The 19,842-nt window shown below is 32.7% G+C and overlaps 2 protein-coding genes across 2 annotated transcripts; both read right to left on the reverse strand.

Moving 5' to 3' along the window:
* Nucleotides 1-10,529: 10,529 nt before the first annotated feature.
* LOC115716839 (ubiquitin carboxyl-terminal hydrolase 3) lies at nucleotides 10,530-13,542 on the reverse strand. The gene is made up of 9 exons (XM_030645743.2): nucleotides 13,358-13,542; nucleotides 12,540-12,671; nucleotides 12,414-12,452; nucleotides 12,221-12,326; nucleotides 11,686-11,744; nucleotides 11,513-11,587; nucleotides 11,200-11,248; nucleotides 11,004-11,080; nucleotides 10,530-10,875 (listed from the first exon to the last, which is right to left on the reverse strand). The coding sequence occupies exons 1-9, from the start codon at nucleotides 13,430-13,432 to the stop codon at nucleotides 10,786-10,788; spliced, it is 702 nt and encodes a 233-aa protein (XP_030501603.1). The 5' UTR covers nucleotides 13,433-13,542; the 3' UTR covers nucleotides 10,530-10,785.
* A 1,681-nt stretch (nucleotides 13,543-15,223) lies between these two features.
* Nucleotides 15,224-17,975, reverse strand: LOC115717342 (probable enoyl-CoA hydratase 2, mitochondrial). Its single transcript, XM_030646313.2, has 8 exons — nucleotides 17,644-17,975; nucleotides 17,387-17,556; nucleotides 16,910-16,984; nucleotides 16,433-16,523; nucleotides 16,271-16,322; nucleotides 15,898-16,001; nucleotides 15,739-15,815; nucleotides 15,224-15,582 (listed from the first exon to the last, which is right to left on the reverse strand). The coding sequence occupies exons 1-8, from the start codon at nucleotides 17,840-17,842 to the stop codon at nucleotides 15,406-15,408; spliced, it is 945 nt and encodes a 314-aa protein (XP_030502173.2). The 5' UTR covers nucleotides 17,843-17,975; the 3' UTR covers nucleotides 15,224-15,405.
* Nucleotides 17,976-19,842: the final 1,867 nt, after the last annotated feature.

A 19,842-nucleotide genomic window follows, 5' to 3' on the forward strand; every position in this document is an offset into this window, starting at 1 on the left:
AAAGTACGTCGGGAGGGTGTTTTTACTTGGGAAATAACCTTGTGTCATGGTTAAGCAAAAAACAAAACTCCAATTCCCTCTCCACTGCAGGAGCTGAGTATCGCAGCTGGTAGCTGTTGTACTCAACTGATCTGGCTTAATAAAATGGTTACTGATTATGGGTTTCCACAGAACTCATTGGTCCTATATTGTGATTGTACAAGTGCCATTAACATTTCCAAAAACCCAGTTCAGCACTCACGTACAAAACATATAGACATACGTTATCATTTCATTCGACATATGGTTGAATCTAAATTGTTGACTATTACTCATGTGTCTACAGGTGCTCAACTTGCTGATTTATTCACCAAGGCTCTGGATGCTCACACCTTTGCTCATCTTCGTAACTCCATTGGAGTTTGCACTATCTGATCTTGTGGAAGTTGCATCTTACATGAGTCAACAACCTCTGGCTATGGTAAGTTGGTCAATACTCTAAGTCTAGGGAGTTCACATGGTGTTTGGATTATTAATTGGTTGTGTCTAGGGAAGAATCATTCACTACCCCAGTTGCAAAGGCTACCTTTCTTGGATGAAATGGGAAGAGCTATCCTTGTACCTTTGAGTGCCTAGGAAAGTTTGCTCCTTTTCGAGTCACTCTCAGAGAAAAATTTAAAGGATGACGGCTACATCTCCCTGAAAGAGTGAAAGCCTCAACTGGTTGGCAAAACCCAGAGAGTGTGTGTCTATCAATCATTAGAAAAAGGGAAAGAAATTTTAAAAAAAAAAACAAACAAAAAAACTGGGGCAAGTCATCTTTCTTTTCTTTTGAGTGTCTTGTTTGAGATGAGTGAAGTGCCTTGATCAACTTCTTGGAGCTTCACATGAGGTCACTACACACACAAATGGTAGTTGGGTGATTCATCCTTGCTCATATGTCAATTGTTATCCTCTCATGCATATGATATTGATCCCTGTTGTTCTCAAATCTTATTGACTAACTTACCTGTGCTCTAAGTGTTGTTGTCCTGTGTAGGTGTCCTTCTACAGATTGTCTTTCAAAGCATTGGTGTTTGTTCCTGAAGAGCTATATTTTTTTAAAAAAATTGAGTGTCTGTTTTCACATGTGGTATTTTTCACAATTTTTTTTCTCTCAGTCGTTTTTTTTCTAGTACGTATTGCCTATCTCGAGTTGGGCTGTTGTCTTTTGTTCTTTTATTAATGGGCTTGGGCTTCATTCTATAACATGATCAGGGCATTTTGGTCTTTTTCCATAAATGGTAATAAATATCTGTTTTTACCATCATTTGCTTTCACCAAACTTGTCAACTCAAACTATTCATCTTCTTAAGCTCAGTTCAATTTCTCTTTGGATTTTACTGTTTCTGGGGTGTCTTGGCTGTGCAACAATGGGCAAAAAGGCTGGGCGTCTCGTGAAAACGTCTGCGTTAACTGGCGATGGCTCGTCGTCTCTCTCACCACCGGTGCAACCCCACTCGTCCCCCACTAGGTCAGAATCGCCTCCATGCACACCAATCCAAGGTAAGCCTTCTTCCTCTGTAAGTCTTCCAAGAAGGTTTACTAGGTCAATGTCAATTCCATTTGCCTCGACTAAGGCTCCACCCTCATCCACCACTTCACCCCTGCCTCCCACTGAGTCTGACTCGTCTCCGCCCCCTCTGCCAAAGTCTCACCCAAAACGGAAACATGTTTCCTCTGATGCTACTCCTTCGTCAGTGCCTAAGAAATTCAAAATTCCTGAACCTAGTGTGTCTGAGCAAAACCTGTCCAATGCACCATTTTACTCTAATGATAAACTGCTTAGATTTCAAGAAAATGTATGTCGTCGCCCATTGTGGCCTGAATACCGTGTTAAGCTCAAGCATTTTCCTAGAATTAAGGAGTTAATTGAGTCTCGTGGGTGGTCATTGTCTGTTACTCATCTCCAACCCCCAAATGAGAATATGGTGAGAGAGTTTTATGCCAACCTTGATGAAAGCATTCTAAATAGGAAGAGTCAGTTCCTTTATCTAGCTTATATTAGAGGTAATAGGTTTCGGTTTGCTCCCTCCACCATTAGTTGTGTCCTGAAAATCAAAACCATCACCCATCCCACATTTAATGATGAATATAAACCTGAGTTTAAGGTTGTAGGAGCTGAGATTACTGGCAATCCTAATTTTGTTTGGAATGGGAAGGAGTTACCTGTCACGGTTCTCTCCGAGTTTTACAGGATCCTCCATAAAATAGCCATGTCTAACTGGTGGGCCAATTCTCACATTTCCACAATCAACTACAATACAGCTAGATTTCTGTATGCCTTAGGTACTGGGGTCAGCATTGATCTTCCAACACTCATGTATGATCGAATTATGAGTTCTGCATCTGCCAAAAGTATCAAACATACCCTACCTTATCCCAGCTTGATCAACAGAGTGGTTAAAAGAGGCTCTCCAGTTGTTTATGAGCAAGACAAACTTCTTCCGGTTCCATCCATTGGTAAATCCTTTAATCCTGTGCATAGCAAACCACTTCCACTATCAGTCATGGATGTTTCTGCTGTTGGGGCTTCACTAATGGAAGATTTACCTGCTGCAACAACTGTTCCTTCCTCTTCACGAGATGGGGCTGCTTCCACTAATTGGCATTCTCAGTTGCTCGCCACAGTCACTGATCTGGCCACCTCCTATGCTCGTGACCAACTCAGGCAACGTCGCTTTGAAAAATCGGTCATTGATGTTCTCACTGCTATGGCCAATGTACTCAAGGAATCTGAAGCTTCTCCAGCTGTTCATTCTCAGGGGATGGTGTCTAGCTCTTCTGCAGATGAATCTGACCAGCATCAGCCTGCTCCTGGTCTCTCTCCATCTCCTGCAGCCATAGACCCATCTGCTGGACAAAGTCAGCCACAACTGTCTGCAGCCACTCCCGTCCCTTTCTCTGCTGATGTTCAAGGTGCTCAGGGTGTCTCTTCATCAGCTGGCATTGACAAAGAGATTGATTCCTGGTTTCAACAAGGCGAGGATATTGGGACTGGTATTCAGGGGGAGTCGTCACACACTGCTGTAGTCCAGGGGGAGCCCTCAAATGTGGCAGCTGTTCAGGGGGAGCCTTCCACTGTGGCTCCGGTCTCTGCTCCAGATGGTGGTGACTCAAGGATTCTTGGTGCTCCTTTGGTCTCATATTCCAGCAGTGATTGATTATGATCATCGAGGGGGAGTTATTTTACCTTTTGATATAAACTTTGTTCTTACCTTTTGATATAAACTTTGTACACAGTTTTTTTTGGGGTTTGTGTTAATATTGTGGATACTGGCTGTGTTTTAGTATTGCGTATGTCTAAACTGTTGATGATTTCAATGTGGTTTGTCGTTGATCATAATTTGCCAAGGGGGAGATTGTAAGTGTCATGTTTTGTGTGGCAAATTAGATATTGCTTTTGTTCAGTATTTGTTGTCTCTAACATCTGTTCTGGAGTTAGTTGCATCTGTTTTCACTAATATCATTTTAGTGCCATGTCAGCTTTCTGCTAGTTTGTTAGGGTGTGCCAGCTGTACTTTGCTGGTTGGTTAGTTAGTCTGGTTTATTATCTTTAGTATATAAATTCGATCAAAACCGTTGTGCTAACTAACTCTCTTCTGTTAGAATCTTCTTCTTGATTCTTGCTCTGCTAGGGCAACATATTTTCTGTTTTTGTTCTTGTTTGTGCAGATTGAAGTTCGAGAGATCTTCCTGAGGTTGAAGATGAAGTTCAAATCTGCTTGATCTGAAGGGAGTTCAGATTCTTTGCTGAAGGTAGTTCAGCTGTGTGTTTCTTGTGTTTGAGATCTAAATGTGTTTAGATCTCAAAGCTTGAGGTTGTTCAAGCATTAGGTAACTTTGTATAAAAGTCAATTTAGATTACATTGTTTGATTTGAAGAATCACAACTGGATATTGTAATTGAATTGATTGTTTAGTGAAAGTTACTGTACCCGGTTCAAGGGAACCCAAGCACAACTCGGTTGGAATGCGTTTCCAATGCAGAGGAAGCTTGTAAATTCTGTGTTCATTGTTTTTAATTTCTAATTCATAACATAGAATTAATCTGCTAAGAATCATCAATATGAACTGGTAGTAATTAGGACTTTCAGCTTTCATATTTAGTTCTCTCGTTACACACTTCTCTAAGTCAGGATTTTATAATTTTATTTTTACAAAAATACTCATCTTTTTTATTATTTTTATATTTTTACGGTCATATTTTATTACATTTTTAATGTACTAAATTTTTAAACATACTATTTTAAAATTTTAAAATCATAAAATATTACATTTTAGTAAAATTAAAAAGTAACCGTAAAACACCTTAATAATATGAAAATAATTATAAAATAACAAAAAGACAACTACAAAACAACATAACAAAAAAAAGACATCGACCTCGTCATAATATGCAAAAAAATATCAAGTCTTCAGCATGTATTTGTATTACAGAATTATTTTTTATTTATTTAGTTTTGACAATTTGATTTATCTTTTATACTACTATATTATTTTTTGCATAAAATTTGTTGTTACAACTTCATACTTTCAACTCTTTTCTTTCCTCTTCATTTTTGAGTTAGTGACAGTTAAAATGATAATTTATTTTTAAAAGTTAAATAAATAGTTACATTAATAATATAAATAGATAGTTACATTAATAATATAATAGGTAATATATAATTAAAATAAAATATACTTTTAATATGTTAATATCTACTAGTGCATATTGTGTCAATTGAAAAAATAATAAAAAAAAATATATCATTGTAACTTTGAAAAAATATGTCAAAAAAATACACTAAATATCTGTATCTACATCTACAAAGCAACACACATACAACAAAAAGACTGTCAGAAATAAACTAAAAATATGTACCATAAACAATACACATGAATAAAAAAAAAACTAAAAAAACTGTGGAATAAAAAAAATATTCTAAAAACCACTTTAATACAACATAATGTTGACCCAAACTCTTAAGCCTCCTTAGTTTGATGATTAATAAATATTTGATTATTACTTATCACTAATACTTTGTTGATTTTATAGCACAAATTAAAGACAATTAAGTATTTTTTTAAAAAAGCAAAATTTAAAAATGGTATTTTTACTAAAATTCTCAAAAGTGACCCGAAGTGGATTCCAAGACTCAAGGAACTCAATAAAAGACTTCATGAAGGTTTATTTACATTTTCTAGTCTTGTACAGTGATTTTCAAGTCCATACTTAAAAAGTTTTACGTACGAATTTTAGCCCACTAACTTGTGTAACAAGTTATTTTACAAAATGATATTTAAAATTTAACTAAGAGAACAAAATTGGATAAACGAGTAAAAGTTATACACATCTTAGTTTGAAATAATGTAAAATTCGCTACTGTAAGCCATTAGAAATTTCGTTTGGATCTCAAAATTCTAGTTGTAACCAATAGAGGAAATTACACTTAGTATGGGATTTTAAAAGTTCTTATGATAAATATGGCACATTTAAGTTTGGCCAATTTATATGGTATTTTTTTGTTTTTAGGTTTTTGTATGGTATTTGATATGCCATATATATGTAATTAGGTTTCTAAATCCCATATTTACTGTTTTTATTTGTTTAGGAAGTTTTATTTGTCATTGATGCCGGAAAAGTCACCGGAGTTTGCTGCCGGTGCCGGAAAAGTCACCGGAGTAGCGGTCGGTGCCGGAAAAGTCGTCGGAGTTGCTGCCGGCGCCGGAAAATTCGTCGGAATTGGCATTTTCGCCGGAAAAATCACTGAAAAATCACCAAGAAACCGGTTTCTTAAAGTCTAAGAAACCGGTTTCTTGGTGATTTTTCCGTTGACAATGCCAATTCTGACGACTTTTCTGACGCTAGCAGCTACTCCGGCGACTTTTCCGGCACCGACAGTAAACTTCAGAAAAGTCATTAGAATTGGCATAGTCGCCAGAAAAATTACCAAGAAACTGGTTTCTGGTTTCTTGATGAAGAAACCAGTTTTTTGGTAATTTTTCCGGTAATTTTTCTGACGACAATGGCCTGACGAATTTTCTAGCGTTGGTAGCAACTCTGACGACTAATACACCGACAGCTACTCCGGTGACTTTTTCAGTACCAACAGTAAACTCTAGGAAATTCGTCAAAATTGTCATTGTCACCGGAAAAATTATCGGGCTAATCACCAAGAAACTGGTTTTTTTTCGGTTTCTTGATGAAGAAACCAGTTTCTTGGTAATTTTTTTATATTTTTTTTCTCTATTTGGTTGATTGATGAAACTGGTTTCAATTATTTTCAGTGTATATCATTTTTGTTTTGTTTTCATAATCTTTATTATTGTTGTGTAACAAAATTAGTTCATTGATGAAGAAACCACTTTCTTGGTGAAGAAACCAATTTCTTGATGAAAAACCACTTTCTTGGTGATTTTTCTAATGATTTTGCTGGCGACAATGCCAATTCTGACGACTTTTTTTACGCCGGCAATAACTCTGGCGATTTTTCCAACACCAGGAACTACTCCGGCAACTTTTTCGGCACCGACATCAAACTCCAGAATAGTCGTCGGACTTGGCATTGTCACTGGTAAAATTACCGAAAAATCACCAAGAAACCGGTTTCTAACATCAAGAAACCGGTTTCTTGGTGATTTTTCCAGCGACAATGCTAATTCTGACGACTTTTTCGGCGCCGGCAGCAACTCCGGCGACTTTTTTGGCACTGGCAGCTACTCCGACGACTTTTCCGGTGCCGACAGTAAACTCCGGTGACTTTTCCAGCACGAGTGACAACTTCGGCAATCACTATAGTTTTATTTTTTAAAAAAAAATAAATATGAAGGGAATTTTAATATTTTTTATGGTAATTTAATTAAGTTTTTATTTTTTATGAATTTTAAATTCAGATTTCTTTTTAATGTTTTGTATGGTTTTTTTTAGAAAAAAACCATATTTTTAGTTTGATTGGTTAGATAATGCCATATTTAGTGGTATTTACTTTTTATGCCATATTTATCATAACCTTAATAATTTTTCCCATATTTTTGAAAATAGCCCTAACCAATACAAGCTCACTTAATTATGAGTTGTACAGCCCACAACAATTCCTAAATTATATTTATTTACACCTACAACGGTCCAAAGGATGGTAAGTCCAAATGCATGATGGCTCATTTGAATCTATATTAGCCCACGAAAGTAAGTTGGGTAGCCCACTACTAACAAGTCTAACTTCACAATGGTCATGTACGCAACCCATGTGCCATACCACTCTAAGACAATTATAACTAATCCCACTTTTCTTGATCGTGGATTGATATCCTTGAAAAAGTGGGTGTTTAGCCCACAACGATAGGATAACATATTTGAATCATAGAGTGAAATAACGATTCTACATTTTTACTGAACTACGATAGAATTTAATCCCTTATGTGAAGGTATTTAGGAAATTTAAGAAGAGATCCCGAACTATTTACATAGACTACACCATAAACTCAAGCTCAATCCCAAACTTCTCACTCACTCACTGCTCAAACCGCCATCTATTGTCTCTATAGCCAACGCAAAAAAGTTCTATACGACTGTTGGCGGTCCGTTTGATGAGTGCACGTTTGTATACTCATTCCTAGTCAATTATTAGTTAAATTAGTATTTATTTCTTAAATTTTGTATAAATTTAATGTGTTTTCTATAGTGCGCAGTCTTATACATAAAGTGATGAAATTATGACATATTAGAAGTGAACCGTACATAATTGAGCGAAGTGCCAAAATCAAGGAGCAACCGAATCGAGAAACAAGATAAAGTGCAAAAAAGTTAGTGCTTGGTGCTATAGCGCAAGGTGTAGGTGCTATAGCGCAGGTCTGGGAAAAAATATTGCAATAAAAAAAAGATAATTTTAGCACGTGGTTATTTTGAGATATTTCTCTTACGCGCTATAGCTCAGCACCTATCTTTTTTTTTAAAAAAAAAAATAAATCATAATTCTAAGGAAGTTCATCTATCTTTGTTGGCCTATATAAAGAAGAATGTAAATCAGATGGAGGGACGACTGGAGAGATAAAAACAAGCAACTTTGAGATTAAAAAATACATTGAAGAGCGAGAGAGAAGACATTCAAAGCAATCATCATCAACTTTCATCAATAGAGTTTTTTTCTTCTTCTTATATATCCTTTTGTTTAGTTATTTAATTATAAAGATGATTATTGTAGTTATTATGTTTGTGATTATGAACTAAATACTAATTCTAAAGTGTTGATGGAACTATTTTAGATTATGAATTTAAGTTTTTAGATTATTCTCATATTTATTCTTGCTATTTGTTTATGCAATTTTGTGCTAATTATCTTTTTCTTAATGCTTGATCACCATTAATTAGTATAGAGATTTTAAGTTTTACACTTGAGAGAGGTAATTTAAAATCGGACTTAGAATTGCATAACATAAGAAAAGTGTGAGATTGAGAGATTCCACTAATTTTATAAGTTTCATTTAAAGGGAATCATATTACTTTATGAGTGCTTATTTGATTAACATTAAATAGAGATATCTTGTTACTTAATTTAAGTTAAATCTATCATCACTCGAGAAAATGTTAATAGATTACATTAGGATTCTTGAAATTGCAAATTATAGGATAAATTGAGATAATCGGTAAATTGATATTCATAGTTTGAAATAGGAAAATCAATGCTCTGGGTTGTACTTTCTAATTAAAAATCGTTGTTTCTCTGTTTATTTTTCTATTTATTTTATTATCTGATTCTTAATTATAATTGACTTTGTTATCTAATTAAAGTATAAAATTAAAAAGTATAATAATTAGTAAAATTTAATAATCAATCCCCGTGGATTCGATAATTTTTTAGTATTAAAACTTTGCTACAATAATATTGTACGCTTACAGTAAAAATAGTGTATCATCGTCACATTTTCACCCTCAACAATCATGTATAACCTTTTCGCGATAATTGTGGGGACAATAAATGGTGGTTTAAGCAGTGAGGGTAAAGAAGTGATCTGATCGCCAACAACGTATAACCTTTTCGTGTTGGTTGTAGAGACAATAGATGGTGGTCTGAGCATTGAGTGAGCGAGAAGTTTGGGATTGAGCTTAAATTTACAGTGTAGTCTCTGTACAAGAGCTCAAGTTGCCTACATTTATATAAGAGATCAAATTTCATCGTAGTTCAGTTGGAGGGTAGAATCAATATTCCACTACATGATGGGTTGTACACACTTTCCCAATGACAACGATCCCGATCAAGAAAAATGTGAATAGTTATGTCTTAAAGTGGTATAGTTCATGAGTCGCATACACGACTGTTGTGAGGTTAGACTTAGTTGTAGTGGGCTACCTAGCTGGCCACATGAGTCAATATAGATTCAAATGAGCTCTAATTTATTTGGGTTTCCCATTCCTTTGAACTTTATTGTAGGTCTAAATATGTTTAAGGAACTGTGGGTAGTAAAACCCATAATTAAGTGAGTTTGTATTGTTGGTTGTAGATAGACATCAAATATTACAATTTAACTAAAGCCTATTCTAGTTCTCTGGAGTAGCCCACGAATAGAGTGGTTTGTACAAACAACCTAGTGCTCATCATTCACTAATACTTTAGGGATTTTTACAAAATACTGTATTTGGGATAAAAATTTACAATTTTACTATCACGAATTTTTTTACAAAAATACTCTTTATATAAAACAAACGTAAAATACTAAACCAAATTATTAAAAACAATAATGGAACAACTAAAAATAATAGTAGAATAACTAAAAAATAACCGTGAAACAACAAATGAAATTTAACACAATATACAGTATAGAAAATAAATAGTATTTTTAGAAGAAAAAAAAAACTGTATTTTCAAAAATGTTAATCTATCTGGCCTCTTCTAAGCGTTTCATTTCATTCAAAAATGTCTCTCAAACTCAAAGTATGCAGTTCTACTAAGCTTCTATCTTCTAAAAATATCATTTGTTTTAATCAGAATACAAAAGAAATTTTTTAACAAAAAGATTATATAATTTGAGATCAATTTTGAGTTGGTCTCAATCATTACTCTTTTTATTTTTATGTATATGTTGGGGTTGAGGGTGGATTTTTTGTTATGATTTACTTTGACTATCAAAAACTCTTATACTTTTGTTTTTAGACTAGATTTGAAATATTTTGCTCTTCAAATTTTAAATATGTTTAAAATTTATGTTCTGGTCTATATTATTGATCTTACATTTTACTTTTTCAAAAATGATTATTTTTTATATAATTATTTTATGAACTTTTTTCCCTTTATTAATATGATCTCTCAAATGTCTAAAATCAATATAGATATAGAAATATTATTAAAATATACTCGTAGGAATATTCAAGGTGTTGTATTTTTATGGGGAAAAATCTCCATTGGATCTTGGGCCAACTCAATGAGTCCATAAGCTATTGCGATTTTTTCTTGGGCCAACTCAATGAGTCCATAAGCTATTGCGATTTTTACACCACATACTGAAATTTCGCTAAAATCTCTACAAATTAACTAAACGAAAAACTATTCAACCCAATTACCTTTATTATATTATGTCCCCTAAAGATAGTTGTGTACCTACCATCTAAACCAACACACTTGTATTAGCTCATGCCAATAAATCCATAAGCTTCGGAATGATAAACATTCTAGTATTGAACCCACAAAACAACTAGATAGAGTGACCTAAACAACTATCTTGAGCACAGTTACATCACTAAAATTTTATACCGTTCATGTGGCGCTCGGATGATCTCGCAGTAGCAACTTTAGCAAGATTTCTTCGAAAGGGCAATGACATTAAAGTCGAGTGAGTCGGGATTTTTCTGTATCATGCCTTGTATGACTTTAGCAGCATCCTGTTCAAGTGAACACAAGAAAATTACCAGTAGAAAGAGCACAAACAAAAGAAGCTTTTTTTTTTTTACCAAAATCATATAATAACATCCTAATTGCCCGGTATATCATTTTTGTACAGGAGTAATACCTGCAAAAGAGTGCTTGGGGAAGAGGCCCCATGAGATATTGGTCCGGTCTTTCTTCCGTCAAGCTCATACAGAACACCTATGAAAAGGTTTAGTATGTAAGTCGATATATAAATGGTCCACTTAAAATTCTTCCGACAGGAATGTATTTAACTATAAAGCCCACAAACAGAGATAAAGAGTCAACAAAGGATATACCATCCACACATGTGAAGCAGATAAAATGAGTGTTCACATTATCGGAAGCCTGCATGCAAGGTAAAAGTGGTAAAATGAGAAGCCAAATACAAAATATATAACACATGTATCACATTACTCTTCGTTGTCACTTTTTTGGGGTGGAGGGAATTGAACTGAAAAAGCCTTTGGAGATGAGGATTGGGGAGGACATAGATAAACCAAATCCATAAAATGCCTGTAGATCCTCCTAATGTGTACTCTTTTAACATAAAAGCAAGATCTCTCAAGGTCAAAATAAATGTAAGCCCACCTATAATTTTAGTCACCTTACCTCTGTCTCACCAGCAGTTGCAGCTATGGAATGGGCAACTTCCATTTCTCTGTCATTCTCAAGATATCGTGCTCGCTACACAAATATATAAACATGCAAGAATGAGACAGAAGAAGGGAATTATATAGGTACACATGATCAAATGATGAAGTAAAGGATAGACGAAATAGAACCTCTAATGGATCCATGCTAGCAGTAGATTTGTAAAACTTGTCTAAAAAAGATCCATCATCTGAAAATAACAACAAAGCACACCAAAATAGTTGGTATGATAAACAATCTTGAAACAATTGCTTATATAAGTAACGATTCATTGTTATTAAGGGATGAGACAAAATGCGCTACTCAAAAACTAGGAAAACTAACCCTGCAAGTATTTTATGTGATTTTGGTTTTTAAATGAAGAAAGTGTATTCCAAGATAGTTTTATTCCAATCTTTTGAGTTATTCTAAGGTCAAGAAAAAATATGTAGACAAATTCATCAATTTGAAGGAAGTTTTGCGGAGAAGTTCTGACAACAAGCATAGTTGTTCAAAGTGTTTCGAACTATTTGAAACAGCTTTGAACAAGTCTAGAGTAGGATAACACAAAATTAGATACATTTATAAATGCACCCATAACATTTAAATACCAAAATGTTAATAGATCACCATATGAATATGCAGGCAAAATCTGTACGAAAGAAAAATTCCAAAAACGAAACTTACTAAGCTTGATCTCTGAGGTGATATTGGCAACAGCATGCAGAAGTCCAATGGTTCCACAAGCATTTCCCACAGTTTGTTTCATAAAATAAACTTTACCATGAGGTTCCTATTACCAACAGAAAGATTAACATAAAACCAATTTCTAAAGCTAAAACGTACATTAATGTTAGGATTCAATATCAACACCACACACCTTTATTTCATTTGCCTGTAGCATTCTCTCTTCTTCACTCTGGATACAATGAAAAAATTTGAAATGAGTCCATCCTCCCGTAGTTAAGAAAATCAGAAATTAAATAAACAAAGTTATAACTGATACCTGTGAGGTTATAGGATAAAGGAATAGCACGGCCAGTACAGGCTTTGGGACCATTTCTAAGAGTTCTTGATCGAACCCATAAACATCGTAGCATTCTGCCTCAGTATCAGGAACACCAAGGCCCCATAGGAACTGCATCATGAAAAATTCAAGCTAAAACGAAGATTCTTCTTTCTTTTTCTACTAAAGATGACATTTTGAAAGCAATAAGCAAAATGAGAAGATCATAATTTTATAAACAACTATAATGGGGTTGAAATATGCTTCATTTATTCATAAGGGTTTATTAGCATAGATATCTTTGGAAGATTGATATTTCAAAAACGCACAACTCATAAGACGAAAACTCTTTCCCACACAACCCTTAATTTATTCTTTAATTACCTAATCCAAGCTAACTTCACCATCAAAACTGAAGGGTCTTTTCTTTTTCCTCAATTCATTTTCTAAGTTTGACTAAAAATCCAGAAATATATATTTTCAATTTTTTTTTTTTTTTTGAATAAACATAAATGCACTCTTCTAAGAAGACTTCGTAGCGAATTTCATATGATCGAAGTCTCTTTCATCAGAGGAGTTGAGTTGAAGAAGTTCTCGAAATTTAAATCTTTCCAAGCAATTAAAGTAAGTTTCAATCGTTTAACAATTTCGATTCTTCATCTAAGATTCAGAACGCACACACACACACATATATATATTATATAAATATATACATCATAACATGGACGAAAAATTGAAAAAGAAAATTAAAATCGAAATCAAAGTTGCAGAGATAAAATCTGGAAATGGAAAAATAAATATATAAATAAAATAAAGACCTGGTTCATGACATCGGGGTTAGCTTCGAGAGGAAGCCACCTCTTAGCAGCAGGAGTTTCATCCAAAGTAGCCATTGTTGGAAGATGAGAGAGTGTGGGTTTGGTTTTTGTAGGGTTCTGAAGATTTGATGAAAGGTTAAGGAATCAGGTGAGTTAAGAGAACAAGTGTCAGTCAAGTAATCTCATTTTTCTTTTTTATACATATTTATATGTTATGGATCTAGAAACTTTCTCATTTGTCATACAATTAAGCCCATCTAAAAGGCCCAAATAAAGAGATAACTACAAACCTCTTTTCCAAAAAAAAAAAAAAATACACTGCAAAAATCCAATTATTTAAATTTTTAATTTTAAAAATATCAAATTACATATATATATATATTTTTGTCTGTTAGGACGAAGGATACACATTTTCTCTACGGGATGGGCGTCTCTAATGGGGTGGAGATTTCCCGTCTAAATAGAGAATGTGACAGGGACGGAGATTACCTTTTGTCCCTAAATGTTAAACATGGTAGGGAAGGGGATCACACTCCCCGAACCGATGAGACTAGTTTAGTATTTTATCTTATATTTTTAATAATAATTTATAATTTATGTTTGCATTTTTTTATTATATTAGTATTTTTTTATGAATTTTAAGTTGTGTTTTGAATAATAATTAATGTGTAATATTTTAATTTTTATGTAGTTTAATATCTTTGTATATTATAAATTTTATTTTTTTATTAAGGAATTTTCCGTCCTGTCCCCACTTCTATTAGGGGATTTTTCGTCTCATTCCCGATAGAGAATAAATGGGAATAGGGATTAAAATTCTTAATGGAGATGGGGACTGGAAAAGCACTCCCTGCCAATTCCTTGCCCGGTGTGCATTCCTGGTTAGCACAGACCAAATCTCATTTACATACCTATCTTCCTTCTTTCTTTTTTCTCTCTTTTCTGCAGCGATTTCATACCTATCTCTAAATATCCACACACATATTTATATAATAATAGACTTGATACTCGAGCACTGTCATTTGTTCAAAAAAAATCCACAACACTATCATAAAATGACAGTGATTAATAATACTAGATCAGTTGGTTTATCTAATGCATTAATATTAAAAAAGTAGTGTTTGATGATATGTTTTGAAAATTTAAAAATAAATTTAGGCTTTTTTTTATGCTAAAGAATGTTCTTCAGAATTTGCATTTGAGAAATGTCAATTTTATTTCATAAACCCATGTGGAATTAAATCTTTTCCTTTCTTTCTTTTTTTTAAAAAAATAAAATAAATAAATTTTAGTTTTGAATTAATTGACCATATACAAGTTACTAAACTAAAAATATAAAAAGATATTTGCGATAAAACTCCAATAACTATAATTGTTACACATATGACTAATTAAAAAAGTGGTGGCAAAAGTATTTTATTTTACGATTTTATTGTAGTCATATCATTTTTTGGCTCTTGTCAATTAAGCTCGTTAAGTGCCAACTCAAAAATACGTGGCGACAGATTTTTCAGCTTATTTAATATGTGCTCTAATTATATGTCACCAAGTATTTTTGAATTCAATGACCAAAAAATAATACGACTGCAACAAAATTGTAAAATAATGTACTTTTGCTATCACTTTTTTTAATTAAAATGATATGTGTAACAATTATAAAATATTAATGTAATCAATAAGATACCAATAATACCAATTTGGTGTTAAGACTAATTAGGTGCTTAACTGGTATAATTTCTTTAGTACTATTTTGATATCTTGTATATGGTAAAACAATTTAAGATTGGCCCCTTGTGCATATTTTGGTGAATATTTTGTTTTATATAAAAATATTTAAAAACATGTTCTAAATCTATATATTATAAATTAAAGAATGTATATTTATTAACTTTGTATTGAAAAAATAATAACCATCTTTATTTATAACACAACTTCTCAAACTTACCAACAGTCAATATTTTCATTACAAAACCAAGAGTTGATCATCAAACTTAAAAGACTTTGTAACTATTGGGATTCTACTTCATAAATCATCTTTGGAATCAGTCTTATTTTCCGCTATACTTCGGTTTTCGCTTCTCAGCGAAAGCTGCAAGACCTTCCAACCGATCTTGCGTATCCAAGAGTTGTTCATAGCAGTCATGTTCTACTGCCAAACCCGAAACCATGTTTACCTCTAAACCCTCATCGATCGCCTTTTTTGCCATTCTTATAGCCAATGGACCCTGCATTATTTAAGAACAAGGGACAACAATTAACTATGAATTTGTTGTTAAGAGAATATCAATAGAGAAGTTAAAAGTTGAAGAGTACAAGCAAGGCCAAGAGGAATAGGACCATCTAGGCAATGCATCAGCTCTAACAAAAGAAACATTAAGTACCTTCTCATTTATTTCCCGAGCGATCTCAAGTGCTTTCACATGAGCTTCACCAGCAGGAACACAGTGATTAACAAGACCTGCAGCAAAATATAATATAGTTCTGCCACTAAAAAACAAATGAACAAAAATAAAAACACAGTGGATTCTAAATGAATGCACCTATAGACATTGCAGCAGCGCCACTAATTTTTCTCCCGGTGTATATAAGTTCCTTAGCTATTGCTCTTCCGACCAATCTAGGCAGTCGCTGTGTCCCACCAGCTCTGTGAAAAGGAAGGTTTGTGAAGCAGCAAGCATTGATATGAGTATGTAGAAAGAAAAGAATAGAAGCCAAACATATTAGTATTATCATTCCTTAATTGAGATGTTTCATCTGTTAGGAAACAAAACTTAGCAACTGCTTCAAAAAGATGTTAAGAGAAAAATGGAAGCGGGTAACACCCCCGCAATATATGAGATGCTGTTCTACAATTTATGATGTTAACAAGTAAAGCTTAGAAAACGAATAATGAGGTTGGAATCTAAAACATACCCAGGAATAATGGCAAGTCCTGTTTCTGGCAAGCCTAGTACTGCATTTTCTCCTGAGCATTTGAGGTGTGAATGATCAGTTTGATAGCTAAAACTCAGCTAACAACCAACTTTCACTCATTACAATAAGTTAAATACAATTTTTCTTTTTAAATGGAACTACCACATATCCGAAGATCACATGATAGAGCCATTTCAAGTCCACCACCCAGTGCAGTTCCTTCAATGACAGCAATAGAAGGAACACGAAGTGTCTGTAACAAAAATTTAAGCTATTCAAGTAAATGTTCAACAAGAACGGTGTAGAGCTGTGCCAAGTTGAAATTTTCAGCACCATAGGAGATTCCTACATACTGGGTTGAATTTTCTTTTTTCAATGATATATTCTAAGATATTTTCCCTTTCTATTGATTCATAGAGATTGGATCAAAAGCAAAAATTATCTCTTGTTTTTTTAATATAAAAACCAAGTTCCAAACGAACGATTAGCAAATAGAAACTGCATAAGCTTGCTGTCTTGAAGTATTTTTTTTGTTTGTTTGTTTGTTCTTATCCAATAATGCCATGCTTTGAGCAGATCACTCATTCAAGTCAGAAAAATATTCACTAAAAATTGAATAGGCGAACGACGAGAACTGACCTCTATGAAAGTGAATGTGGATCGTAATGATTCAACAAAAGAATTGACCTCAGATTGAGTCATCATCTTGCGCTCCTGCCAATTCATTTAACAGACAGGAACTACAATAATTACCTCCACTAGAACAAACATCATAATGATGAGAATATACAGCATGGTAATTGAACCTCAATCACTAAGAAATTCTCTAAGGGTCCATCCTAAGTACCAAACTTTTCAATTTAAATGTACTAATTTCACAAGTTATTTGAGTTTACTTGTTAAGAATACAAATTATGACTCAAGTCAAGATTCTCCTCTTAAGGGATGGGATACAATCATACAAAGACTCACTATGGTTCTTTCTCATCAATTGGGATTGGATCATAATAAAACTCTAAACAAAATCTAGTACCAACACAGAACACAAAGCCATGGAAATTATTTTGGAAAGAATAAAGTAGAATTATCATATATTGAGTGGTTTATTTGGGTCACCTTCAAATCAGCACCAGCACAGAACACCTTAGGAACTAAACTACGAATCAAAACAACTTTGGCAGAGTCATCTGTACTTATATCTTCAAGGGTTTGTTGCAACCCTCTCAGAAAATCTTTCCCAATGGCATTTTTTCTGTCGGGTCTGTTCAAATTAATCTCAACAATCCCTGTCACCAATCAAAACCCAATTGGGATCTTTACATATATACAATTAAACAAAGCAGAATTAAAAAGAAAAAGTTTTTCTTTCATACCCGAATCGGAGTCGGAGAGTCTGTGAAGGTTGACGAACTGAGAGGAAGTTGGCTCCAAGATGAGGGTCCGACGAGTTTGGTAAACCCATTTAGGGAGATGATGATTCTCGGCAGGAGCAGAAAGAATGGAAAATGTTTGATAAATTGTGTGTTTCTTCAAGCTAAGCGACCTTCCTGCCAATCCTTTCAGTGCTTGCATTTCTTTTGTTTTAGAGAAACAAAAAAGGTTAAAGCTTGAAAATGAATAACCAGAGAAAACTGAGTTTGGTATAAAATCAGTTTTACAGACAAAACAAGAGCCTCCATTTTGAGTTATTTATTCTATGGAAGGCCAACTCACTCAAAATTTAGTAATTTTTATTAGGCAACTTTGACATGTAACACATCGTGTCCCTGAATTTTTTTGGTCGTTAAAATTTCCGTCCGAGCTAATGAGATTGTGAAATTTAAGGACTTTTGTCTAGTTTCATTCAATTTTACTGTTTTAGTAATTATTTATGTACTAAACTATACTCCCCGGACTTTGATATCTACCAAATCATGCCCCTCAAATTTTAATATTAACTAAATCTGTAAATCATGCCCCTTGAACTTTTATCTATGTTAGATTTTTTTTACTAAAATTAGACAAAAGTCATTAAATCTAACAATCTCAATAGTTTAGGGGGAATTTTTAACGGCCAAAAAAATTCAAGGGCATGATTTGGTACATTTCAAAGTTCAGGAGGAAAAATTACTATTTAGCCAAATAAGAATAAAAAGAAGGAAAACTCTACTCTATAGAGTATCGATCTATTTTTATTTGTTTTAGTATTAAAAAAAAAGAATTTAGACTATTTTTTTTCATAATTATACATGTTTTAGTTATTTAAGATATCTTGAAAATCGAAAAAATTTAACACGTCAAAAATAAGGTTCAAGAAACATGTTGTACATATGTTTTTTTTATTTTATATGTGCGTGAAATAAATTGTTTGAATATTAAAATCTATATTGTAAATTATTTCAAATTTCTCAAAATTTTATAAAATGTCTTAAATAATTATAACACACACGACTATAAAAAAAATAGACTACAAAATTTTTCTGGATGTCGAAACCATTAAGGGTTGCACAAGCACAAGTACATTCATTTCAGTGAAGTACATTATAGAAATACCCTAAAAAATTACTTTTTGTCAAACAAATTTTCTCTCTTGCTTTTTTTTTTTTTTTTTTTTTGTAATTGAAATAAATAACCTCAACTTACAAATATAAATATATATAAATCTATTTGTTTATCAAGGGTGACATGGCGAGTATAATAACACATAACACAAGAGTACTTAAGACTAAATTTATGAAAAATACTTAAAGTCACTTGACAAAATAATACAATTCTAAAGAAAAGAAGGATAGAGCCTTGATTTGAGCTATGTAGGGGGGAAGTAAAGCTAATACAATCCGAAGGTGTGTAAACTGTAAAGTGACTACCCTCAGGGGGTATGTTGAGTAACTACCCTTGTGGGATGAATGACTACCCCTAGGGGCCCGTTTGGTACGCAGGATTGGACTGGATTGGACTGAAAAGGATTGGACTGGACTGGACAAGATTGGATTATGCTGAAAGTAATCCTGTGTTTGGTTTAAGAATGGACTGGACTATTTTATTTATTTACTTTTAGAAAAAAAAAAAAAACTTAAATTAATTAGAAATATATAATAATAAATTAAAATTAAAATATATAATAATAAATAAATATAAATAAATAATTCGTCAAAAAAAATAATATATCATATATAATTAAGAATACATCATAAATATATAATAAAATATTTTGTCATATTTTTTATTTAATAAATAATAAAACTAGTAAAATAAAAATACTTGAATAATATAAAATTGTTTATCTTAAACACTAATTTAATCACTAATTTAATATAAATATTAATTTTCTAAAATATTTATATAAATTTTTTAGTCATTTAAAAATAATATATAATTTTATTGTCATATTTTTTTTCTTAGAATCAATTTAAATAACTATTATTTAATTAATAATATTCTAAATTTTAAAAACTTATGTATAATAATTCAAAATTATACATTTTCACTAATTTTAATGAATAAGTTTTTGATAAAAAAAAATGTATAAATAAATGTGTGATAATTATTTCCTTTAAATTCTTATTAAATTTAAAATATATTAATAAAATTTA

The sequence above is a fragment of the Cannabis sativa genome, chromosome 5 (assembly GCF_029168945.1).
Source record: "Cannabis sativa cultivar Pink pepper isolate KNU-18-1 chromosome 5, ASM2916894v1, whole genome shotgun sequence".
Lineage (NCBI taxonomy): Eukaryota > Viridiplantae > Streptophyta > Magnoliopsida > Rosales > Cannabaceae > Cannabis > Cannabis sativa.